The following is a 22,172-nucleotide window of genomic DNA, read 5'->3' on the forward strand; positions in this document are numbered from 1 at the left end:
TTTTAAAATATCCCATATTATTCTGAATTAATACAACGGAGTAATGAGAAGGGAGGGGGGTTAAGTCCTCAATTGGAGGATATAAAGCAAAGAGGATGATGATTAAAGTCTTTATTTTTTTTAAAAAAAAAAATGCTAAAAGACACACCACATTTTGTACCCGCAAAGGGAGAAACCCGAGACCGTACAGAAGGGAAGGAAGGGAGGGAGGGAGGAAACCCTGTTAAGGTTTCAATTCTGCATCGCTGGGCTGGTTCTTGCGCCGCCAACACCTTTAACTTCCAATGGGGGTGGGGAGAAACGCTTTCGAAGCGAAGGAGATGCAGGACATCCTGGGTCTTCCTCCCCCTCCAGAACCTACTTGTGGGGGAGAAGTAGAGAGAGAGAGAAAACGGCGATACCTGCTCGGTTCTTCTTTTGGTTTCCCTTTAAATGGAAACCCGGCCCCCTGAAATTGACATAGTCCGCCTTGGCTGTCCAATCGGCGGCGCCCGGTCTTCGGGTCCTGTTTGTTACAAGTTTCATATAGCAAGAACACTGAGGAGAGAGCGAGAGAGAGAGAGAGAGCGAGAGAGAGAGAGAAAGGCGGCCGTACGCGCGCGAGGAGAGCGTGGAAAAGGGAAAGGAGCCGGGGAGAAGAGCGCGCGGGAGCGACCGGCACTGTGCAGGAAAGGAAGAGAAATGACATATAATTAGACCATGAGCAGAGCTCCGGGCCTTAGTTTCGAAAGCTTTCTCATCTCCTGTTTAACTCTTTCGGCATCTAGTGTCCTCCTGCCTCTTGGAGTAGAAACGCTGCTAGCTGCTGTCGGGGTTGCTACCTTGGCGTCCTTCGCTGCAGTTTGGAAAAGCAAGACATTCGCCCTCTAAAAAAAACAAAAGTAAACCCATTAGTGGTTTCGACGGAGCAGACGCGGGAGGAAGTTGTGCGTTAGCAACCAGATCCGGGATGTTATAAGGGGTGCAAAAAAAGAAAGAAAAGAAAAGAAAAGAAGAAGAAGAGGAAGAAAGGCGCACGATCGTATTTCTCGGTAGATCATATGCCACTCGAGCCACAAGTGGGGTGTACCTGCAGTTGCTCGGCGCCGACTGTACGCGCTTTAGATGCGAGTGCGGGCTTAACTCTTCCCTGGCTCCTTGGATTTGTACCATGCTCAAGATCCTCACGAAGCAGCTCAGGAATCAGAGTTTGAATGAGATTCAGCCTTTCCAGCTGAAGGTAAGAAGAAGAAACTACACATGTAAAAAAAAAAAAAAATCGCCAAGAAAGTGCATCTCTCTCTTAGTGGAACTTAACAACAGCTAAGAAGCCGGTAGGCATCATTTACAGTCGGGGTGCTATTTTCCCTGGCACCCCCCCCCCCCCGCTCGCTGGGAGAGTTAAAGAAAGGAGAGCAGGTCTGCAGGCGAAGAAATCAGGCCTGCTACTTTGAAAAATCAACTTGTCCCCGGCCGATAGATACGGTTGTGATAAAAGGCCTATTTTCCGACTTATAGCCTTGTATCAGTGCTCGTGGTTGTAAACCCCCACCTTTTTCTTTCTTTCTTTTTTTTTAAGGTCGAGATACCTGTTTCCCAGGGATATGTTCATATTGTTGCTTTTGAATCCCATCGGTGTGGGAGAAGTTGGGAAAGCTCCTTGTACTAGATACTGTTGAAAATGGAGCTGGGTTCTGCAAAAATAACGTGTTCCAAGTACTGAGAAGCATCATCCTGAACGCTAAGACTAGCTTCTGTCTAAATGTGCTACTAACGGTTGAATTGCATAGCTCCTAAGTCTCACCTAAGGGTTGGACTCATGAAATCAGTAGATTGACTGCAGGCTGTGGGGCCCTTTTCTTATTGCTGAATGTTTGCTTTGGTATATAAAATGGAACTGGATCTGAATCCAGCTTTTTGCATTTTATTCTTCATAGCTTTTAAAGCAAAGATAGTGTACTTCTTCTTGCTCTGCAGTCTGAATCCCCCTTTTCTATCTCCTTCACCCCTGAAATGAAATATAAATTTTAAAAAGGCTCAAATGCCTATTTAAACTACTTAGCGAACCTCTTCCTGGTATCATTAGAGCTTAAAACCATGATTATTAACACACACACAGCAGACATATACACACACTAACAATTGATCTATTTAAGGTTCTATTACTGAGAAGGCTCTTTGAAGTATAAATCTAGTAAGGGTTTGCAGTGCATTAAATATGTGCAATATGTCAAGATTTAGTTTTAAAGTGTGTTGTGCTTCAAGAACTAACTTTTTATAAACCAGCCATTGATTCTTTTTAAATTAAAAACCTACTGGAGAGGAGAGTCCCATGCACAAGGAAGACACCTAATATTTTAAGGTTTTGGTTTTTGCATCTTTTCCCTCTACAACCTTTTCACTTTCAAGTGATTCAAGTTACAGAAATATATCCAGATTGCCACGGATTGTATTTTGCAGTTAGCAGTACTAGGTTTTTGGAACCTCTGAAAATTAGATATGTAAAATTTTGCAATACAAAAAACAAAACAGCAATCAGAAATAATGAGGGTGCCCACTTGATACAGATACATGCTTAGACATGCATTTGTATGAGCAAAATGGCTCCTTGTTTCAGATGCTTTTACTTATCCAGCTGTATAATAATTTTACTCATTCCATTTGCTGTATACTGTATATATTTCTGTGCTTCAGTCTTGGCTGTATTTTGAATTCACTGATAAATGGCTTGAGATTTTAAAAGTTTTGTGTAGAAAACTTTCTTCTGTTTGAATGGTCTAGTAGTCCATGGAGGCAGTGATGGTAATCTCAAAAGGTTCCATATGCATGAATGGGGATCTCTAGCATTAGCTTCTTGGCATAATTGTCACCAATTTAGACAGATGCACAGAATGGCTAGAGCACAGTGTTTGTTTGTTTTCAATTTTTACAACACAAGATTTTAAAATAAGGCAATATCTTTGAATCAGCCAGGAGGATGGCTGACACTTTTGCCTCCAGTGAAACCAAGAATTATTTGGGTAGGAATCTTATATTTTATAACCAAAACTTATATTTTAGTTTTTGTTCCAGGATGTATGTCCCACCCTCCCTGTGGCATTGAAACATGTACTGTAACTAATTTTTCTAAAAGCCAACAATTGAACTCTTGAAAAGCTAAGAAGATTTGGGCCTGGTTAGTATTTGAATGGGAGAAAGGTTGCAACATTCCAGAAGAAGGCAGTGACAAACCACTGCTGTGTTATTGCCAATACAACTACATGGAAGTATCCATGAAGTAGAGCTTAACTTGAAGAAGGAAACTTTTGTAAATTGCTCTATAAATATTAAATATTTGTTATAGAACATGCTTGACCCCCCATATGGAACTGTCACTCCCTTAATTTCCTCAAGGCAACATATCCTGAGTACTAGTGGACACGTGCCAAGATATATGAGCTCCTGTCTGACTTGGCAAGGCAAAGAGGGCAGAAGGCCAGCCTGTTTCTTCAGCTCTTGAGTCTGATGGGCATGGAACAGTATTTCTTTACATTGTGAATTTCAACAAGTAACAACCAATCAACCATTGTAAGAATGAACAAACAAGAAAGGAATTTAAAGTCAACCCTGTATTGGCCATGTGACAACAGAATAATTATCTGTTGCTAGTTGAGCAGCTATTTCTTGTCTTTAAAATGTTTCTGAGAACCTCTGAGGAGTCTAGATGTGATGTAAGCCTGGAAGATGATACTTTCAAGCCTACTTCAGGAGACTTTTGCCATTTACTCTGTGATTTAGCAGAAGGAGACAACTGTCTCATGCATTTGATTTTGTGTGTCAAGATGGTGACAGATTGTTATTTAACTTATCATTGTTCTATGTTGGCACCTGGTGAAGAGAGAAGACACTTGTAAGTAGCCTTATGAGTCAAAATAACTTACCTAACATCTAGTATTGTGCATACCGATGGGAGGTTCTGCTCTTGGTTGCTCTGGCTCAGTCAACAAAGTGTCTTGGGCTGCTTATGCTATAAGCTGTGACCTTTCCCATTATTAATAGCAGCATGTTTCCCCATCTCTCCAATTCCCAGTCTGTTGAGTAATCTTTCCTGTGCAGTGACTACTTCTGCAGACTTCTGCAGACTTCATTTTGGTTCATTTGCTGAGTTAAAGATAATTGGAACTGATTGTAGGAATAGAATATTAAGGTTTTTGTTTTACCTGAGTTTCTTGGTCTTTTTGTTGACTTCGAGGTAAGGTTTTCATTCAACTGATGAAAGTCTCGATCTCTTGGATTCCCCCCTCTATCTCTCCGAGAGGCGATGTTTTTTTCTGTTTTCCTCACTCTTCACCCATTTAGGAAAGAAATTTCTGTAAGGAAAATATTTCCTTGCTCTTAACTTTTATTGGAAGAAAATTTTGGCTTTCTTTAATATTACTGTATTTGTCAGGCACAGCATATTTCAAATGTCAAACAGGCAGGAAATCCAGCAGGTTCTGACAGGAGAACCAGTAGCGGTAATTTTGAGCAGTTTGGAGAACCGGTAGTGGAAATTTTGAGTACTGGCAAATACCACCTCTAGCTGGCCCCAGAGTGTGGTGGGAATGGATATTTTTCAATATCCTTCTCCAGGAGTGGGGAGGAATGGGGATTTTACAGTATCCTTCCCCTGCCACGCCCACCAAGCCACACCACGTCCACCAAGCCACACCCACAGAACCAGTAGTAAAAAAAAATAGTAAAAAAACATGTCATAGTTGTCTTTTTAAAAAGAAGAAATGGTTTTTGTGGATATTATTATCTCATATTACTTGAAAGATTATTTTTTCTAAAATACAATGTTAAAGAAGTACCATAGGTTATCTTCCTGAAGGTTAGTCTTTGTCAACATGACATTCTCTAGGTGGGTGGACATCAGTTCCCTGTATTCTTCAACCAGCACAAACACTTCTGAATATTCTGCGAGTTGAGATATATACAAATATGTTCTTCCACATATTTGGAAGAAAATCCTATTAGAAAGGCTGCCCCAGATAATAGTCTGACATTCAGCTCTACTAATTGGAGTTAGGCCATTGATGGTTATTAATTGAAGTCATGATAACTAATAGTGTTGATGTTTTAACAAGATCATAAAGGTGAAAATGTGAGTCTGTTATCCTGTGTTGATCAGGTTTTTTTGAAGATCTACTTTCCACTTTTTATTAGAATGGTGCTTTCATGACATGATGCTATAATGTCACAACAGAATGAACAAACCCCAACCAATAGATTACTCCCATGGAGATTATTACTGCGTGAACCAATATTCCACCATCATAAAATCTGTAGGTGAACCAGGTTTTTGATTCCCTGAAAAGAGTATGAATGAAGTTGATCTGTGGATGAAAACATCTATAGGTTAACCTGTCGATTTTTAAGTTACCACATATCCTGCTTCAGTTTGCTATGCTAGAAAAAAATATGAGTTGTATTCTTCTGTTACAAAGGCTTTTGCAGTGGCTAGCCTATTATTGCCTGGAAGTTGTGTTGAGGTTTATAATCTATAGTTTCTCTCTGTAGAAGACAATGGAAGATTATTGAAGCGAAGATGTTACCAATTACTTGGTTTGCAGAATATTAAGAGAGATGGACTGCTGGCAAAAGAACTTGCTTAGCCAAAATGTTCACTCAGCAGGATGAACTATTCCTGTTGATAATTGCAACTAGAGAAAAGGATCTGAAAACTCAGAAATAAATTCTGTTCTTGGTAGTTATAAGAATTATTTATGTTGATTGTGAAACGAATATGTTTTGCAGGCTTATTAATATTACTGAAGTTTATTTTTAATGGTCTCTAATTTATAATTAGCAACTTAGTTCCCATGCTATTTAATCCAGTCCTATCATGCTGGGGGGGGGGGGGAGTTGCAGAAAATACATACGATATGTGAATATATGCAAAAAAAAACAACCATGAATCAGTGGCATCCTCAGCAAACCTCAGTGACATCAAAAAAACCAAACGTGCACAGTGTTATCATTACACAAATAACACCTTTTATTGTTTTCTTCCAATTTTTCTTTTTTCTTTTTAGTTTGTATTATTTTTTATTATTGTAATTAAAGCTTTTAATAAAATTATTAAAAAATAACATCGTTTTGCAGTCACATCCAATATAAGTACATAAATCATGGCCTTTGTGTTATTATTATTATACAAGCTTTCATATTTGCCTCCCAGTTATATTATTATACAAGCTTTCATATTTGCCTCCCAGTTGCCTGGCTGTAAACTACATCTTCAGTTCTTGAACTTTGTGGAAATAGATTTTGAAATTAGCCATCCTTATTCTTTAACTCAATTCATTTCAATTTGTAGGGCCACCCATCTCAAATGCATGATTATGGTCAGCTAAAAATATTTAAAAGCAAGATAAAAACCATGTAACAAAATTATACATAATATAGCAGCCAAGAAAAGCCAACCAATAACAATAATTAAGACAATCATGATATGGGCTAAGCCATACATCTGGGGCCCCAAGGTTAACAAGAAAACCAGATATTCAAGGCTGTATCCTATCAACAAGTAATCTGATTTTTTCCAAGTTATATGTTAGTTATATGTTCCATGTAACTATTCTCTATTCCTTTATTTCATTGTACTATTTTAAAAAAAGATATAAATAAGTAAAGCTTCATTGCATAAATATGGTTTCAATATGGATGAAATTGATAACTGCTAAGGTTGCTTGTAGCTTTCTCAAGGCTGCGGCATAGACACAATGGACCGTATGATTATTAGATAATTTTTGTCTATAGGGATTGACAAATAATATGGAAGGCTAAATGTGATTGGCTATTTGGCGGTTAGAATATTGTGGAAACCCAAGCCTCTTGGATCGATTTAATAAGCCATTGTTCTGTTAATTAAGGGCTACAGTGCTATGTGAAGATCTAGGTTCCAAAATCAAGGTTTTCTGTAAAACATTGAGGTGCATATAATTTGTAATTAAAGACATAAAATAAATAAAACGTTCTTCCAAGGGGATAGGCACATCATGGGATTTTACACGGATTTTTTTTTTTTTTTGCTTGTTCACAGATTATTTATAATTAAGAGTCAGCCTTGCAGTGTCCAAGTTTTCTACACATCCCAAATTATTTATTATGGTTGAAACAAAAAGGAGTTTTCATTTGGGGTATATGTGTGAAAGTTCTTAGTTCTCTACATAGTTTGTTTATGGGCTTTCCAGAGACATCCATAGTGGAGCCAGGATGCTGGAATAGATAAGATTCTGGTCTGATCTGGCACAGATCTTCTTACATGTTCATATCCTTAACAGTGGCTACATTAATGTAATGGGACAATTGTTTGCATATCATGCTAAATCAAAAAGAAACTAATTCATAGGTTTCAATAAGAGCGGAAGTTTTCTTGAGCTTTTGCTTCTAAATTTGGGAGAAAGAGTCAATGGTAAAAGTGCCTTAAACGTTTTGACTTTTCCTCTTCTCATGGTTTCATTATTTTATGCTTGGATGGCAAACGTGACTATTGCATTCAAGGAAACGTAAGCATTTGTGTCTTGAGTGGGAGCAAAAATACTTGAAGGAATGAGAAAGACTTCTAGAACGTGCCATAGTGGTGGGTTCCAGGGGCGGGTTTCAAAACCCATCGCTACTGGTTCACTCATGGGCGCTTGTACGTGCAATACTTCTGCGGGTGGGCTGAGCCTCCCGCTGCTGCCACTACCAGTTAGTCTGATCCAGGGCGAACCGGTAGCAACCCACCACTGGTGGGTTCCTGCAAAAAAGAAATAGTTTTGACGAAATGGGTCCACTGAGTGTGAGAAATATAGTATCTTTGCTAATCCTTTCTGAAATATGCCTATTTTAACTGTTATGGCTTTTTGGAAGATTTGGGGAACTAGAATTTGGTGAAGACGATGAGACCTCCCAAGTCTCTTCAAATAATTGAAATATCCCAATCTCTTGTTGCGACTGATTTTACCTTTGGAGGAATACTTGTTCCTGTTCTGCTTATATCATTTAATGAGTTGGAGTGAGATTGCATCTTCTGTGCCAATGAGGAGAGCATGGCAACAGAAAACCACCTCGCTTTAACTCCATAGAATTGAGCCTATAATGGATTCTTAGCTCCTGGACATACTTTAAGATACCACGAAATTCACTTTTCTTTGGTGAGAACAACACAAAGCAATGAAGTTGTAAATTTATTACATTTTTAAAATTATCTGTATGAAAATCCAGGTTAGCTGGAGAGTTTTAGTATATAAAAGTTTATATAATTTTTTGGAGAAGGTAAAGCTGTAAATTATGGCCTGATGGCAATAAATATTTGGGTTTTTTAGAAAAAAATGTTAGATTCAAAGTTGCAATAAATGCATGAGTTATCCACAAAATGTGGAAATGAATCTTCACTAAGCCAAACTAAAAGTAGAAAGCTGGATAGTGTCATTTTTACCAATCCAGAAAATGTAGACACTATTCTTTGAAGTATCTAGATGGGAGCCCCATATATCTGGTGAGGAGACAGTAGGAGATCTAGTATCCAGATCCTGATATCCAGACAACTTTAGCTTTCTATAATTAAATTTAACATGTTGAACAGTATTTTGTAACATTGACATTCTTGTATACAACATCATCTGCTTTCTACAGTTTTCTACAATTAATGTACCTTTTTAGCAGTTGTTAAACTAAGCAGAAACTGTAATGTAAACAGAATATGGAACTGGAAAGCATAAAACTTTGTCTTTTGGTTTCTGAGCTAAATAGCATTTATTAAAATATTTTTCTGAGCATCTTGATAAAACAAGATATGTGAATTTCAATTAAATATTTTACATATCTATGGTTTTTATGTTCTTTTAGCTATTTCCCATCAGGATTATTACACAGTGAATTAAAAACCCTCTCTACCTCTTTATATTATAAACCTTTAGAAAAGCTAAGGCTCCCAAAGCTGCTACTATTTCTTGCATAAGATTTGCAGCTTTTGTGAGCCATAGATGAACTGTGTAGCCCTAAAGTAGTAATTATTCTTTGAAACATGGAGATAATATTAATATTGCTGCTAATAAACTTCACAGTGTTTCTGTTGAGAATTGTGATTATGTAGGTAAAGAGGACCTATGTAACATTTAATCATTTCCCTCTTAGCATGCTTCCAGATTTATTTATTTATTTAGGCAGATAACATTTAAAATCAAAATACAAACAGTGCAAAATATCAATATGTAGAGTAGCAACCAAAAACAAAAATGTCACTATTTCTCGGCTCTCACTGTCTTCACAGACTGCCAACCAGCAGCGCTATGTAAGATTACCTGGTCCCTCCTTGGTAAGAAGGATTCAGATTAACACTTATGAGGCCAGGTGGAGGAATTTGTCAAGCACTTGACTGATAAAATCGCTCAAATTTGTTTTCTGTTGGAATCTCAAGTGAGGAGCAGGTCCATTGGAGATGCTCAGGGAGTGGATTTACCCAGTTACCTGGGAGCAATTTGACCTGAGGAATTAGTCAGGGTCCTCATGACTCTTAGTGCAATTGCTTGTTTATTAGATTGTTGCCCCTTCTGGTTGGTAAAGGCCTTCAAGAAGATTTTGGTGGATCCAGGCAGTAATTAATGCATCCCTGCAAGAGGGTGTATTTCTGGGACTATTTAAGGAAGCCTTGGTCTGTCCCTCCTTGGGAAAATTTCATCCCTTCCCACCCTCTGGAATATTTTCTTGGGGTAGGTGAAGTCCACCCCCATACAATTGGCCTTCTGGAAGTGCCTAATAACTTGGCTGTGCTGCTTGGCCTGGGGCCCCAACAGGGCCCTAGTAAACTAGGAGTGACTGATGGCGTAGCGACAATACTCACTCCAAGGCCTCCCATCATCTTGGTTTTTAACTTCTCTACTCAATTTTTCTAATTTAAATGGTATTTTAGTACTTTTTAACTACAGTATTTATTATATTGAAGCTGCCCAGAGTCACTGTATGAGTAAGATGGGTGCCATAGAAATTTAATCAATAAAAATAAATTTAGATTATTAGCAAAGCTATTGCATAGTAATCATTCGTTTTTTGGCAGGGGAAGAGAGCATTAAATCGTAACAGATAGCAAACTTGGGCAAATGGATCAATTTCTTAAGATGTTTCAAATGACAGAACAGATCAGTTTCAGTTTTCAATACTAATGAGATTTTTAAATAGTTATTATGTTTTTGACATTCCAAACTGGATTTCAAGGAATAGCAAAGGTGGTAGGAAGCCTCCAATGCACACACTGTGACTAAAAAAGGTAAGAAAAGAAGGGACAGATGAACAATGTAAATTTCTTTTGGAGGTACTTGAAAGAAATATGTATATAATATAGCAAAAATACCATACATCAGTTTTCTCTAAGTTGCAGTTGCCCAGATATATTAGATCAGGGATCACCAACCTTTCAAACCTCAGGGATCACTAAATTCATAATTTTAAATGCCGTGGACCACTAATATGATCTGCCTAATGACCAGCTGGGTGGGCATGGCAAGGTGGTCATGTGACTGGGTGGACATGGCCAACTCGATGTCACTTACATTGACGGACGCATTGCCAGCCTCTACTCACTACTCCTCGCTTCCCACCCGGGCTCCTTAGGACCCCAACAGGAAGCTAAACAACTGAAGCTAAACAGCCACCATGAGAAAGAGTTGGCAAAACAGCTCAGCTCAAATTGGATCTGACCGAGAAGGAGGCTCAGTAGAAGCACCTCACTGAGGACTACAAGCATAGGCTTTCCAAGCAGAGGGAAGACCTGCGGGAGTGCAAGACCTGCGGCGCCTGGAGGCTCGGTGGGCTGAGATGGTCAGCCAGTTCCAGGACATGATGCAGCCCACTTGAACAAGACCCTCTGGCTCCTTGCCACTAGTGGTGCTTACCCCCATCCTTCGCCCAAAGCCCCGCACCAAGAGGCTGAAGCAGATCCCAAGTCGGAATTTCTGCCCCCCTCCGACCTGCACAAAAAGACCCCAAAGGGGGAGACTCTCTGCAGCAACACAAACGTTCATTGCACGTATACGGCCTAGGGGCCATAGTTTGAGGACCCCTGATTTAGTGCAATATAAAAAATGCAAATAATTTTTCTGGGAACCACCAAAATTTTCTCGCGGACCACCAGTTGGTGACCACTGTAGTAGATGATACTCATCCTCAGTTATCACGGCTGTCAAGGAGCTGCAAAGTTGGGGAGGCTGCACTGAGATGCATCAATTAACTAGCTTTCAGATTTTGGGGCTGGATTTGTATGTGTGTTTGTAGTGTACAGTATATAGATATACTTTGCAAGTTTAACATTTCAGGTAGCATTCAATTAACTATAATACAATACCAAAAACGTCAGAGCAATTCATTATTAAAAAATCCAAATTATAGTAAATTAGAATGCCTGAGCGAATAAGAATACTTGTGCTTGGTGATGAACAGGTTTGTTTCCAGGTGAACTGCTTTAGGGAGGTTAGTCCACAGGTGTGTCACTGCAGCTAAGAGAGTCCTTCAGTTGTTAAATTGCATACCTCTGATAAGGAAACATGCAGAAGAATTTTACCTAATGTGAATTGTATTCTTTACATACAGATTTTATTGATATCTGTGGAGGCAGCAGGAGATGCAAGTGTTGGTTTTCATTTTAGGATGCCAAATTGAATGCATTATTTGCAGATTGTCTTAAGAATTGGTCAACTCTGGATCTCTCAAACTAATATGTGATTTGGAAGCCACTGGATTTCTCCAAAATTGGCAATGGGGCTCTCCCTCTGGAATATCAAGTAATTTTGAAATGCATCCTATGCAGAAACTGAGAAGTTGAAAAATACTTGCTGAAACAAGCATGTCTGTTAAGATTTTTTAAATGTAAAGATTGAGATTAATTTGGGTATAAGATGGAACATACATTCATAAAGAAATGCTTATGAAAATTAAACAGGCAACTAGAGTTTGCCCATTGCACATTTCATGTTGAATGATTTTTAAATATGCATTTTCTCCTAGATTTCCTACACACCAAGTGATGAGGAAGACAGTGATGATTCTGAGGGAGAGAACCAGGAACTTGCTCAGATTGACAGAGGTAAAGCATTCCAGTATTTAGGAAATCTACTAAGAATGTTAGTGTTAAACTTGCATTGTAATTTCCAGGGGTGTGCTTTCTAATGCAAGTTCTGTCAACTTTTGTTATAATTTATATAATTCCATCCCATATGGCTAATTTCATCTTCCCTAAAACTAAGAATTTCCTGTCTAGCAATCTTCTCAAATTTGATGCCTTCCAGATCTTGTTGAAGTCCTATTAACTCTGGCCAGCATGAGTGGTGGTCAAGATTAATGGGATAACTAGACAACCTGTGACCCCTTGGGTCATTCTTTCAGAGAGATTTCCTGACCAGATTCCTCAGTGCCTTTAGCAATGACAGAGCTCTTCTAATGTTCGGCCTTCACTGGAAAAGTTAGGATACCTTCAGAGATGTATTTGCCTTGAAAATAGCTCACGTTGAACTGTGTAATATAGTCAAAGATCAACACATAAAATGTTGTATGACATTTTGTATTATATCATAAATTGTTTTATGATAATTTTATATCATAAAATATCTTACAAAACTCGCCAAATTTCAATTCCATGGGAATTATGGATTCTGGATTTTGGATACATTTGGTAAGTTAGCCCATTTGAGGTATTTTGGTACAAAAAGTTTTATCCCTATGGGTACACTGTTTTGCCCAGTTAAAGATTAGAAGAACCAGAGTTTTAGTAGTGTATAGATTGCAGAACAATTTCACAGGAACTCTATGCTACTACAAATCCTGGAGAAACACATAAAACTCAACTCCTTTTCTTAAAATATTTGTTATCTGTTGTCCATTCTTCTTCTATAGCTGTGATGGCGAACCTATGGCACGCGTGCCAGAGGTGGCACACAGAGTCCTCTCTTTGGGCACACGTGCTGTCGTCAGCTGCTCTTCCAGGTTCCATTGCGCGCATGCGTGCCAGACAGCTGGTCCAGTGCACATGTGCAATGGCCAGCTGCTCTTTCTGGTTTTGGTGCTCCGGCGCGTGTGTGCACTCCAGTTTTGGCATTCAGTGTCAAAAAAGTTAGCTGTCACTGTTCTGTAGAGTGATGTACAAGGGCAGGCTGCTTGATTTTATTCTTGGAACAATGAAGTTTAATTGGGGTAATAGATGAAGATGGGAGCAATAATAGCCAGTAAGCTTTACAAGTGGTTGGCAATTCTGCTGTGGATCTTGCTCCAAATCTGAGAAACTCTGTGATCCTATGATCTTTGCTAGGATTTGGTCACTTTTATATGCCTTGTTTTGAGGTCCTGCTGCTGCTGAGCCTCTTCATGCGAGGGCAGTGCTGATAGCTGTAGGAGAGATTAGCCAAAATTGCTCTCTTTCATTCTACCAAAAGCAAACTCTGTTAGGTTAACATACCTTCTATTTGTGATACAGTAACATGAGATACAACCATTGACAGAATTTGCACATCATGCTAAGTCACGGTTTGTGTGAACATGGTATATAGATTAAATTATAATTGGCTGGGTTCATGTGTGGGTGCTTCAACACTGGAGGCTTTCAAAAAGAGACTGGATAGCCATTTATCTGAAATGGCATAGAGTTGGACTAGATGACCTCCAAGGTCCCTTCCAACTCTGTTATTCTAACTATGCGCTACAAGTTATTTTAGTTGGTTTCACCCATATCATTAATTAAGTCTAAATCAAGCTAATCACATTTTATATTGGCACTACATGTTACCCAAATGAATATGGATTGGATCGTTGTTGTTTTTTCTTTTTTTCTTTTTGATAAGATACTAAAGTAATACAAGTAATCCCTGGATTACGAGCATTCCCTTACTGAACATTCAAAGTTATGTGATAAGTGCCCCTAGCGTTTGCGAAGAAGTCCTGAAACTACAAATCTTGCCGCACCATGGCAATTGTTCGCCCTTACGAACAACCGCAGAGGCTCTGCAATATTCGTCCTGAACGTTGCCAGCTGAAATGGAGCTTTGAGGGGTGGATCCACCCTCAGATGTTCCATTCAGGCCTTCAGAGGCCTCGCCTGGCATGTTGCAGGACAAAATGGAGCTTCTGAGGGGCAAATCCACCCCTCAGAAGCTCCGTTTGGACCTCATGCTTCCCACAATTGCTTTCCCACCCAACCAACCTGCTACGCTGGGTCACTTACCTTGTGAAGATCTAGCAAGCAGTCTCCTCTCCAGCCTCTCAGCCATGTGTGCCCCTCTGCAATTCTGTTCGGATCTTCGCGGGCTGCGCCCAGCAGGTTGTCAGCCGAAATGAAGCTTCTGGGGGACAAATCCGCCCCTCCGATGCTCCATTCGGGCCTCCACAGACCTCCCCCAGCCCATTGTAGGCCAAAACGGAGCTTCCGGGGGGTGTGTGGAGGCCCATAGAGGTCCAAACAGAGCATCGGAGGGCCAGATCAGTCCCTCGGAAACTCCTACAAAGCAGGTGGCCCGTTCCATTACTAGGCCCCCCCATGGACTTCCCCACCCTGAAATACTTCATGCGCATTTAACGAGCCTCGCATTCGATTAGCGAATGCATGGGCGAAAGGAGGAGTGATCCTGTTCAAAGTAAGAGTTTCACTCCCATGAATCCTTGGGTTACGAATGGAATTGGCAGGCTCCATTACATTCGTAACTTGAGGACTACCTGTATAAGATTTTGGCTGCCATGAACATGTAGACTGGTCAGAATGTACGGGAGCACTTTGTCAGTAGGTACATGTGGAACATGAGTTCTGTATTGTACAGAGCTACTACTTGAGTACTCAAAAGTAGATTCTGATTCTACTCTTACTTTCTTCCAGCATATGGAAATCTTGCCTTTTTTCATTAAATTTCATTGATACTGTGATGATGGTTTTACACAACCAACTTTTTTCTATTTATCCTCAATGTGTACTGTCCCCATCTCCTCCTCAGAAACTAATCTTGGTTCCCCCTCTGTACAGAGTTCTATTTCTAAGGAACTTCAGATGTTTGTAGCTGATTGGGTCTTGGTGGACCCTAGGTCATAGAGTGTCTTTCGCAGTGTGAGTGTGCCAGTTGTTCTCAAATAAAAGGACATTCACTTTCCTGATGATTCCAGAAGTGCTCAACTTTCCTGCCTGCTGCTAGTCTTCTTCCACTGTCTAGGATGAAAGACTTATTTGACAGAAGGAGTGGGGAATGGGACTAGTGGTTTTTAATCACTATGTAAGGCTGCGTTAAGATCTTCTCTATCACTGTTTTAAATATTTTCCCAGAGAGAAGACGGAATTGCACCTTGACTCCCTTGGCAACCAATCAACAGCAAAATCAAGAAAATCAGTGCTGCAAAGTTCGGGGCCATTTTCCTTCTGGGCTGGACCACCATAGCTCTGAAGAGGAGTTGGAATGTATCACCCGTGAATTTGCTGCTGAGAAACGGAAGTGGTCTCAGGTCAGCAAGCTTGGCTGCTGCAGTGACAGCTGTAATACCTCCTCCAGTGATGAGGAAGTAAAGACCTTGTGTGGCAAATCCTTCCGGCCAGTGGTCGAAGCTGTGGAGGGTTTCCGTGCCAGTCCTAGCCCAGTGCTCTTCAGTGCCTCACCTCCTAAGAGACTGCAGTCCTTGGTACGGACCACATCATCCCGGCCTATAATTTTTACAAGCGTCGGAGGCAGCTTTGAGCAAGGGATGCCGTGTAAACGACACCGACAGGGCTATGGTGACAAAGTCGGGAGGCCCAGTCTCGATCTGGAAAAAATGCAGCAAGTAAGGCGGTGTTGCATCAAATTATACTCATATTTAGTCATATACATGAGAGACCTTGGAAAGTTGTGATAGAAAATGACTATCAAACTTGTTTAGACTTTTCAAAGTCTTTTATCTTTAACCTTGGTAGGCGAATAGTGTTTGGCTTTTTATGCCATTGGCTTTTGAATATTTTCATTCGGCTTGATCTCTGCCCCTCTTGTTTCTGTTCTAAGAATTATCTGTTATTGGAGCGATTTCCATCTGCCTCTGTTTTCATTAGAAACTAGGGCACAATTTCTTGCTTTTGACTGTATATCATAATGGTTTAAGAGCAGTTCTCATTTCTCCTTCAAAAATGAGAACATAACACTGGAGTAAAAGCTTTATTTCTACCCAATCCTTTTATTTCTAGAAAGTCTAACATTGCAAAGTGAATGGTTAGTATAGCAAATGATATGGATGACCTCTCCGTCTCCTGGAGACGGTGGCTGGATTTCACTTTTGGTTTTGGCTTAAAATGATATGTGAATCCAGCCAGTATGGGTTGCTCAACAAACCATGGTTTAAACTTCATGTTTTATGTGGGATAAGGCAGATTCCTCTGCTATTCTGCCACTGAGACTATTCTTTATTTCAGTCTTTTTCTTCTTTAGAACACTTCATATTCTATACCTCTTACGTGTCATAAGATGAGGCCATTGTCCTGCTGTAATGAGTTGGAAGAAGCAGCTGCCCCTTTTGCTTGTCATGCTAGGCTGCCTGTACTTTTGCAGAGGGGTATTTGCGTCAGTATGTGTGTTTCTTTGCATTTGGCTGCCTTCCCATCTTTTCATTTCTTTTCTACTTCTTTTTTTAAATAATTGGGCTGAAATGGCTTGGCTTGTGTTTCAAGGCACCAAGTACATCTACAGTGAATTGAATAGTCTCCCTTGCAGCCCTTCGATAGTCCTTGGACAATGTCCTAATTACACCCTGGACCTGCTGCCAGCCATATGCATTTTAACGAGGGCTTTGTGATTGTGTCCCAGAAAGAACAGGGTCATGTCTGGCCTTTGGCAAGGGTGCAGCCTCTTCTTTTCATGGTACCCATTCAGAAGTATTGTCAGGCACAAGGCAGATGGGGGTGCCTGTGTGTGGTAGGCAAAGTGTTTTGGTTGCTTAAGGTGCCAGCAGTCAGAAAGAGCCGAGCGAACCAGCTGCAGCCATTATACATGCATAGAAGATTGGAGTTAGATACTGTAACCCGTCACACATAATTTAGAAAAGTTTCATCTGTCAAAAATGAAGCTATTAGAATCCTGGATTTTCTTGGAATGATTTCTGGGAACGAATTCCAGAAATTCATCAGAGGCTCCACTGAGCACTTGAGTTTATGGTTATTGGTGTCGCTCTCTAGAGCAAGTAGATGAAGAAGAACCAAAAACAAATACTTGATGGCCCTTTAATGGATAGCTGCAATTCTGCTTGAACCCCTCCCCCCCAAACAAACATAAATCAGCTGGATCTTCTTGTAGGCATGGCAGGAGGTTTGCTCTTGAAAAGCTGGACTTTTCACAATAAGCAAAACGATTGCATTGAATGCCAAAGCAGAAAGACCTGCTGAACTCTCAGTGCTTTCCTTTTGATGAATAAGTCCCACTAACTGAACTCAGTCGTACACATTGACTGAAGTAGAACTAAAATAATGGGTAATAATAAAGAAAGGATCAGCATGATTTCATGTTTTGCAGAATGTAATAGTAGAAACACTTAGGGTGGCAGTTCACCCCTTTTCTCAAGCCTTTTTTTAACCATGAATGCTTGGTGTTCCTTTGGAGGATAAGGAGCAGTGAAATAGCATATTCTGGAGAAAAGCAGAAACAAAAGAGTATTTCTGGCTACGAGTTTGACCTATCCACATGCCTTTATTGGGAGGGAATCATGTATTCTATTTTCCTGAAGATTGGGCTTTGAGGATAAGGCGATAAACCCTTTCCTTAGAAATTTGTTCAACGAAGGAAAGAACTCCTTGACTCAATTGCATCTCTCAGCTTCTCTTATTTCAAATCTACAATGAGAAATCAACATGAAATCCTAAACTCTTCAGAATACTCCATCAGACATCATCTAAATAAATCAATGGGGAGGTTGTTCAAGGATGGTAGAGGAATTTATAAAAGCTGCTTTTGAGACAATGAGGAAAGGGTCTTGCTCACTTCCTGTTAACTGATACTAAATGGGAATGCCCCAAATCAGGGGTGTCAAACTCACATCATCACAGCGGGATCACATAACATATCATGACTCCCCCCTCCTTTGCTAAACTAGGTGTGGGTGTGGCCAGCGCATGACACATCTGGCCCGTGGGCCACAAGTTTGACAGCCCTGTCCTAGATTGATTCTAACTTCTTTTGCTTGTAGTATCAGGGTGGATTTGATTTAAATCAACTCAATTTAAATCACAGTTTAAATCATGATTTAAATCACTAGTAAAAAGGCTTGATTTAAATCAACTCGCTTTAAATCATAATTTTTAAAGAGCAACTGTCATTATCTATCGGGCAGCAGCTCCTCCTCTGACCTGCTGTTGACTCACTGACAGTCCCAATATTGCAGAATATAAATCCTCACGCTACATAACTAAGCTCCATTTCATGCTCAATAAACTAAATTATTAATGAATCTTAAATAGAAAACTATTTTTAGATAGATATTTACTCCAAAGGCATTTTATTAAAATAAATTTTATAAAAATAAAAACTGATTTAAATTTTAAAAAATCCAATTTAAATTTTAAAAATCTGATTTCTTTTGATTTTTTTTTAAAAAAAATCATCGATTTTTATCCACCTTGTGTAGTATACATCTTCTTTGCTTGAGCTGTATAGAGTCTTGTCCATTGCAATTTTTATACCATTGTACAGACAAATCTGAATCTATCTTGTATGCTCTCTCCTCTTTTCACATCCAGTTCATTTGTGGTTCTGTCCCCAAAACTATAATGAGATCATTCAGTGGACTGTCCCTTTTACAGACTGCAGATCAGTGGTGGGTTTCTACCGGTTCACCCTGGTTTGGGCAAACTGGTAGTGGTGGCGGCGGGAGGCTCCGCCCACCCACCCAGACATCATCACGGATGCTCTGCGCATGCACAGAAGCGCCGCACTCAAGTAGCAAACTTGCAAAGGTAAGTGGAACCCACTACTGCTGCAGATATTGGCTTGTTTCTTAATATGCCCTGTTGAATTCTCCCTTCTGAGATGCAAGGCCATAAGGTTTGAGCAGGGGATAGCATTATGAAGAAATAATTTCATTCAGGAGCTTGTGTGAGGAGTTGGATCTGTATCATTTTCAAAGGAGGCTGAAGAATCTTGGGTCTAAATAGATGGATAATTTCAGACAGGTTAAGGTTCACTTGTTCCTTTCCTTGCAATCCAAGTCTTTCTCATTAGTTACCGTAGTTGTTGCGTACAGAAACAGAATTTTAATAGGGGGAATAATTGGAGAATAATAATTGAGGGAAAGGGCTGTCTGTTAAATCCAAATGTTCATTAAATACAAATTTACATAACTGGTAAATGTATGTTAATTATGCAGTTTTATGTATTTATGTATTATATAATTTATGTAAAATTTACTAAAATTATGCCAATTTGCATAAATTGCCAGGCCTGATTTGCCGAACAGCAGACTTTTCTGTTATTTGAAGGAGATGTCGAAAGTCAGATTTTATGGAAGTTGAAGTGTTATCCAACAGCAGTTGTGGGAGGAGTTAGGATATGCTACTGGAAGCTGATTACCCTTTACATGACAAATTTCTGAATGTAACCATGATGGACAGAGAGAGAGTACAAAGAGCCTATAGTCTGCTCTTCATATTCTCCGAAGGAAAGAAACGGCAGTCAGACTGGGGAAGACTCCCTCTACGCAGCATGGACCAAGTCTGGCAAATTTGCATAACTCCGCCCTCCTGGCCCAGTGTTTCGACTCGGTCTATGCTGGATAGACGTGTCTTCCAGCTTTTCCAGTGGATTTTGCCTTTAAAAGGTCCTTTTTCCTCCGAGTCTCAATTGGATCGCTTATTCTGCCGCTAGCCGGGGCTCCGGCTTGGATTCTGTCGGCTGACAGTTTTTTCATTCTCCTGCGGCACTTTGACTGTTATCTCGCCTCCGATTGCCTCAAACGAGCCGCGCTGCGTTGTAACGGCATTTAGCCTAGCAGCTCTTCATATCGGCTGGAGCCTCCCTCGCCGATCTCTTTATCGCAGTAATAGCCTTGAGCTAGCGATTACGAATCCGCTCGACTGGTGGAACTTCTACAGGTGGAACGGAGGTCAAAAGAGGACTTACGGGCAGCTGTTTCAGGAGCAGGAGCTTTGGGCTTGTGAGTCTCCTTCACTTCGGCGGCCATTTTTAGGTGCGCTTTTAACTTGGTGGCCATTTTGTTCTCGGTTTCTTCCCCTGAAATGGCGGAACACTAAGGGACATAAAGGCCAGCTAGCGGCCTCCGCTGGCCACAGACGTTGCCCCTCAGGTCCATCGGAAGGGGCTTCTGGGCATTCTCCTCCAGCAAAGAGGGCTAAGGCCAGTAAGGCTTCCTCTTCCTCAGCCGTGCCCACCTTGTCCAGGGAGGAGCAGCGTCGCCATAAGGCGATAGAAAAGGCTTTTTCTAAGGCCTCTCTACATGCTACAGCCTCTGCTCCTCCTCTTCCTCCTCCTTCTCCTTTGTGGCCTCCTTCACGTTCTGGATCCATAGCCCAGGACAATGCCTGCAGTGTCAGGGAGCTCTCCCCGGATTGTCCCGGCGGGCCCGGTTCCACCTCCAGGAAAGGAACCCTTATTTCAAACAGGCTCAGAGGCACCATCATCTCCCGCCTCTTCACCAGGCCCCGCCCCGCTGGATCCTCCTCCCCAGGTGGCTACTCTCCAGCTGCCTAAGGCATTTGAAGTCCTTTTAACCAGGGCCATTCGGGAGGGCTTTGCCCAGTGGGATTATTAACGGGTTCTCAGGTGCCTGCTCAGCCTTCCCAGTGTAGAACAGTGGATGACCAGGCCTCCGATCATGAACAGAGGGATTAAGTATGCTCTGGGGAACAGGCTTCTGTTCCGGAACCGGATGATGCTCTGGACACAGTGGACTCGGCTCTCTCAGAAGATGAAGGCTTGCTTCCCGATCAGTCTCCATTCATAGGTCTTTTTTGTCCTGAAATGTTCCATTCTCTGCTTTTTTAAAGCTATTACTACCACCCATTTGGGGGAGGTCCCCCCTGCTGACGTTCCCCTTCCTGCCTTGGATCTGGCGTCAGCTTTATTTGCGGAACCAACGGTGGCACCTGAGACCATTCCAGCTCCCAAACTCTTCCTAGACGTTCTTCGTCGACAGTGGTCTCTCCCTGGTGCGGGGCCCAGCCCCAACAACCTAGACAAGCATCTCTATAACTCTACAAGCACCATGTCGATCTTCTTCAACCTTCTACCGTTGATCCCCCAATTGTGGCCTTGGCCAATCTGGGCCATCCAGTGGGCCCTCCGGAAGATTCCCTTTGGCCAGAAGATAAGTGGGCTGAGAAAACTCTGGTTAAAGGTCATCTGGCCGCAGTCTGGTCCATCAGGGCTTCCTCTTCAGCATCTTTCTTCAATCGCGCTGCCCTTCTCTGGCTAAAGCAGCATCAAGACCGCCTATCTCATTCTGACATCAGAGCTCAACAGGACATCAATAAGATCACAGCAGCACTAGAGTATTCTGCTGATGCTACGCTAAATGCCACCAGATTTGCTGCCAAAGCCCTGGGTTCCTTTGTGGCTACGCGTCGTCTCCTGTGGCTCAGGAGCTGGCAAGCGGACATGCGCAGCAAGTGGCAGCTAGCCTCTGCCCTTTACTCACCTGGCAGCCTGTTTGGTCCCCCCCCCCGGAGCCTCTTCTGATTGAGACAAGGGACCGGCGCAAGATCCTTCCTTCACAGCACCGACGATCAGACACTCGCTACTCACCTTACCCTCGGACCCAGTCCTTTCGAGCCTCCGACTCCAACTCTATCCAGTCCCGTTACCAATGCCCAGCCCCACCCAGGTCACAGCAGTTTGACTCTCAGGTCAGATCAGGGGGCAGGTTCCCGCCCAGACGTTCCTTTCGGGGAGGAAGGGGGCGCTTCTCCCGTAGAGGCAGATAGATCTCTTCAGGCTCTCCCTATAGGGGGCCGGTTGGCCTTTTTTTATGACCAATGGCGGTCTTCTGTAACTGATTCTTGGGTTTTATCCACTCTGAAATCTGGTCTTTTATTGGAATTTCTCACCAACCCTCCCCCTCGTTTCCTCTCCTGTCCCACTTCCCGTGATCCTGTTAAATAGGCTCTCGTTTCCTCTGCTATCGACCATCTTCTCACCATCAGGGCAGTACAGAGGGTGCCTCCCGATCAATGGGATTGTGGGTTCTACTCACGCCTCTTT

General features: G+C 41.4%; 1 protein-coding gene across 2 annotated transcripts in view; it reads left to right on the forward strand.

Annotated features, from left to right (window-relative positions):
• Positions 1–565: 565 nt before the first annotated feature.
• The window catches only part of LOC139308696 (uncharacterized), a 73,588-nt gene continuing 51,981 nt past the window's right edge, over positions 566–22,172 (forward strand). The window contains exons 1-4 of one of the 2 annotated variants that reach the window (XM_070932451.1): positions 566–1,219; positions 11,986–12,064; positions 15,275–15,765; positions 18,761–18,913. In XM_070932451.1, the coding sequence (XP_070788552.1) occupies positions 1,151–1,219; positions 11,986–12,064; positions 15,275–15,765; positions 18,761–18,913 (792 nt within the window). In that variant the 5' untranslated portion in view covers positions 566–1,150. The remainder of the gene's footprint in view (positions 1,220–11,985; positions 12,065–15,274; positions 15,766–18,760; positions 18,914–22,172) is intronic. The other variant, XM_070932452.1, reaches the window with a different exon arrangement.

Source organism: Pituophis catenifer, unplaced genomic scaffold (genome assembly GCF_029215685.1).
Source record: "Pituophis catenifer annectens isolate HBS135680 unplaced genomic scaffold, rPitCat1.0.hap2 SCAF_1, whole genome shotgun sequence".
NCBI classification, from domain to species: domain Eukaryota; kingdom Metazoa; phylum Chordata; class Lepidosauria; order Squamata; family Colubridae; genus Pituophis; species Pituophis catenifer.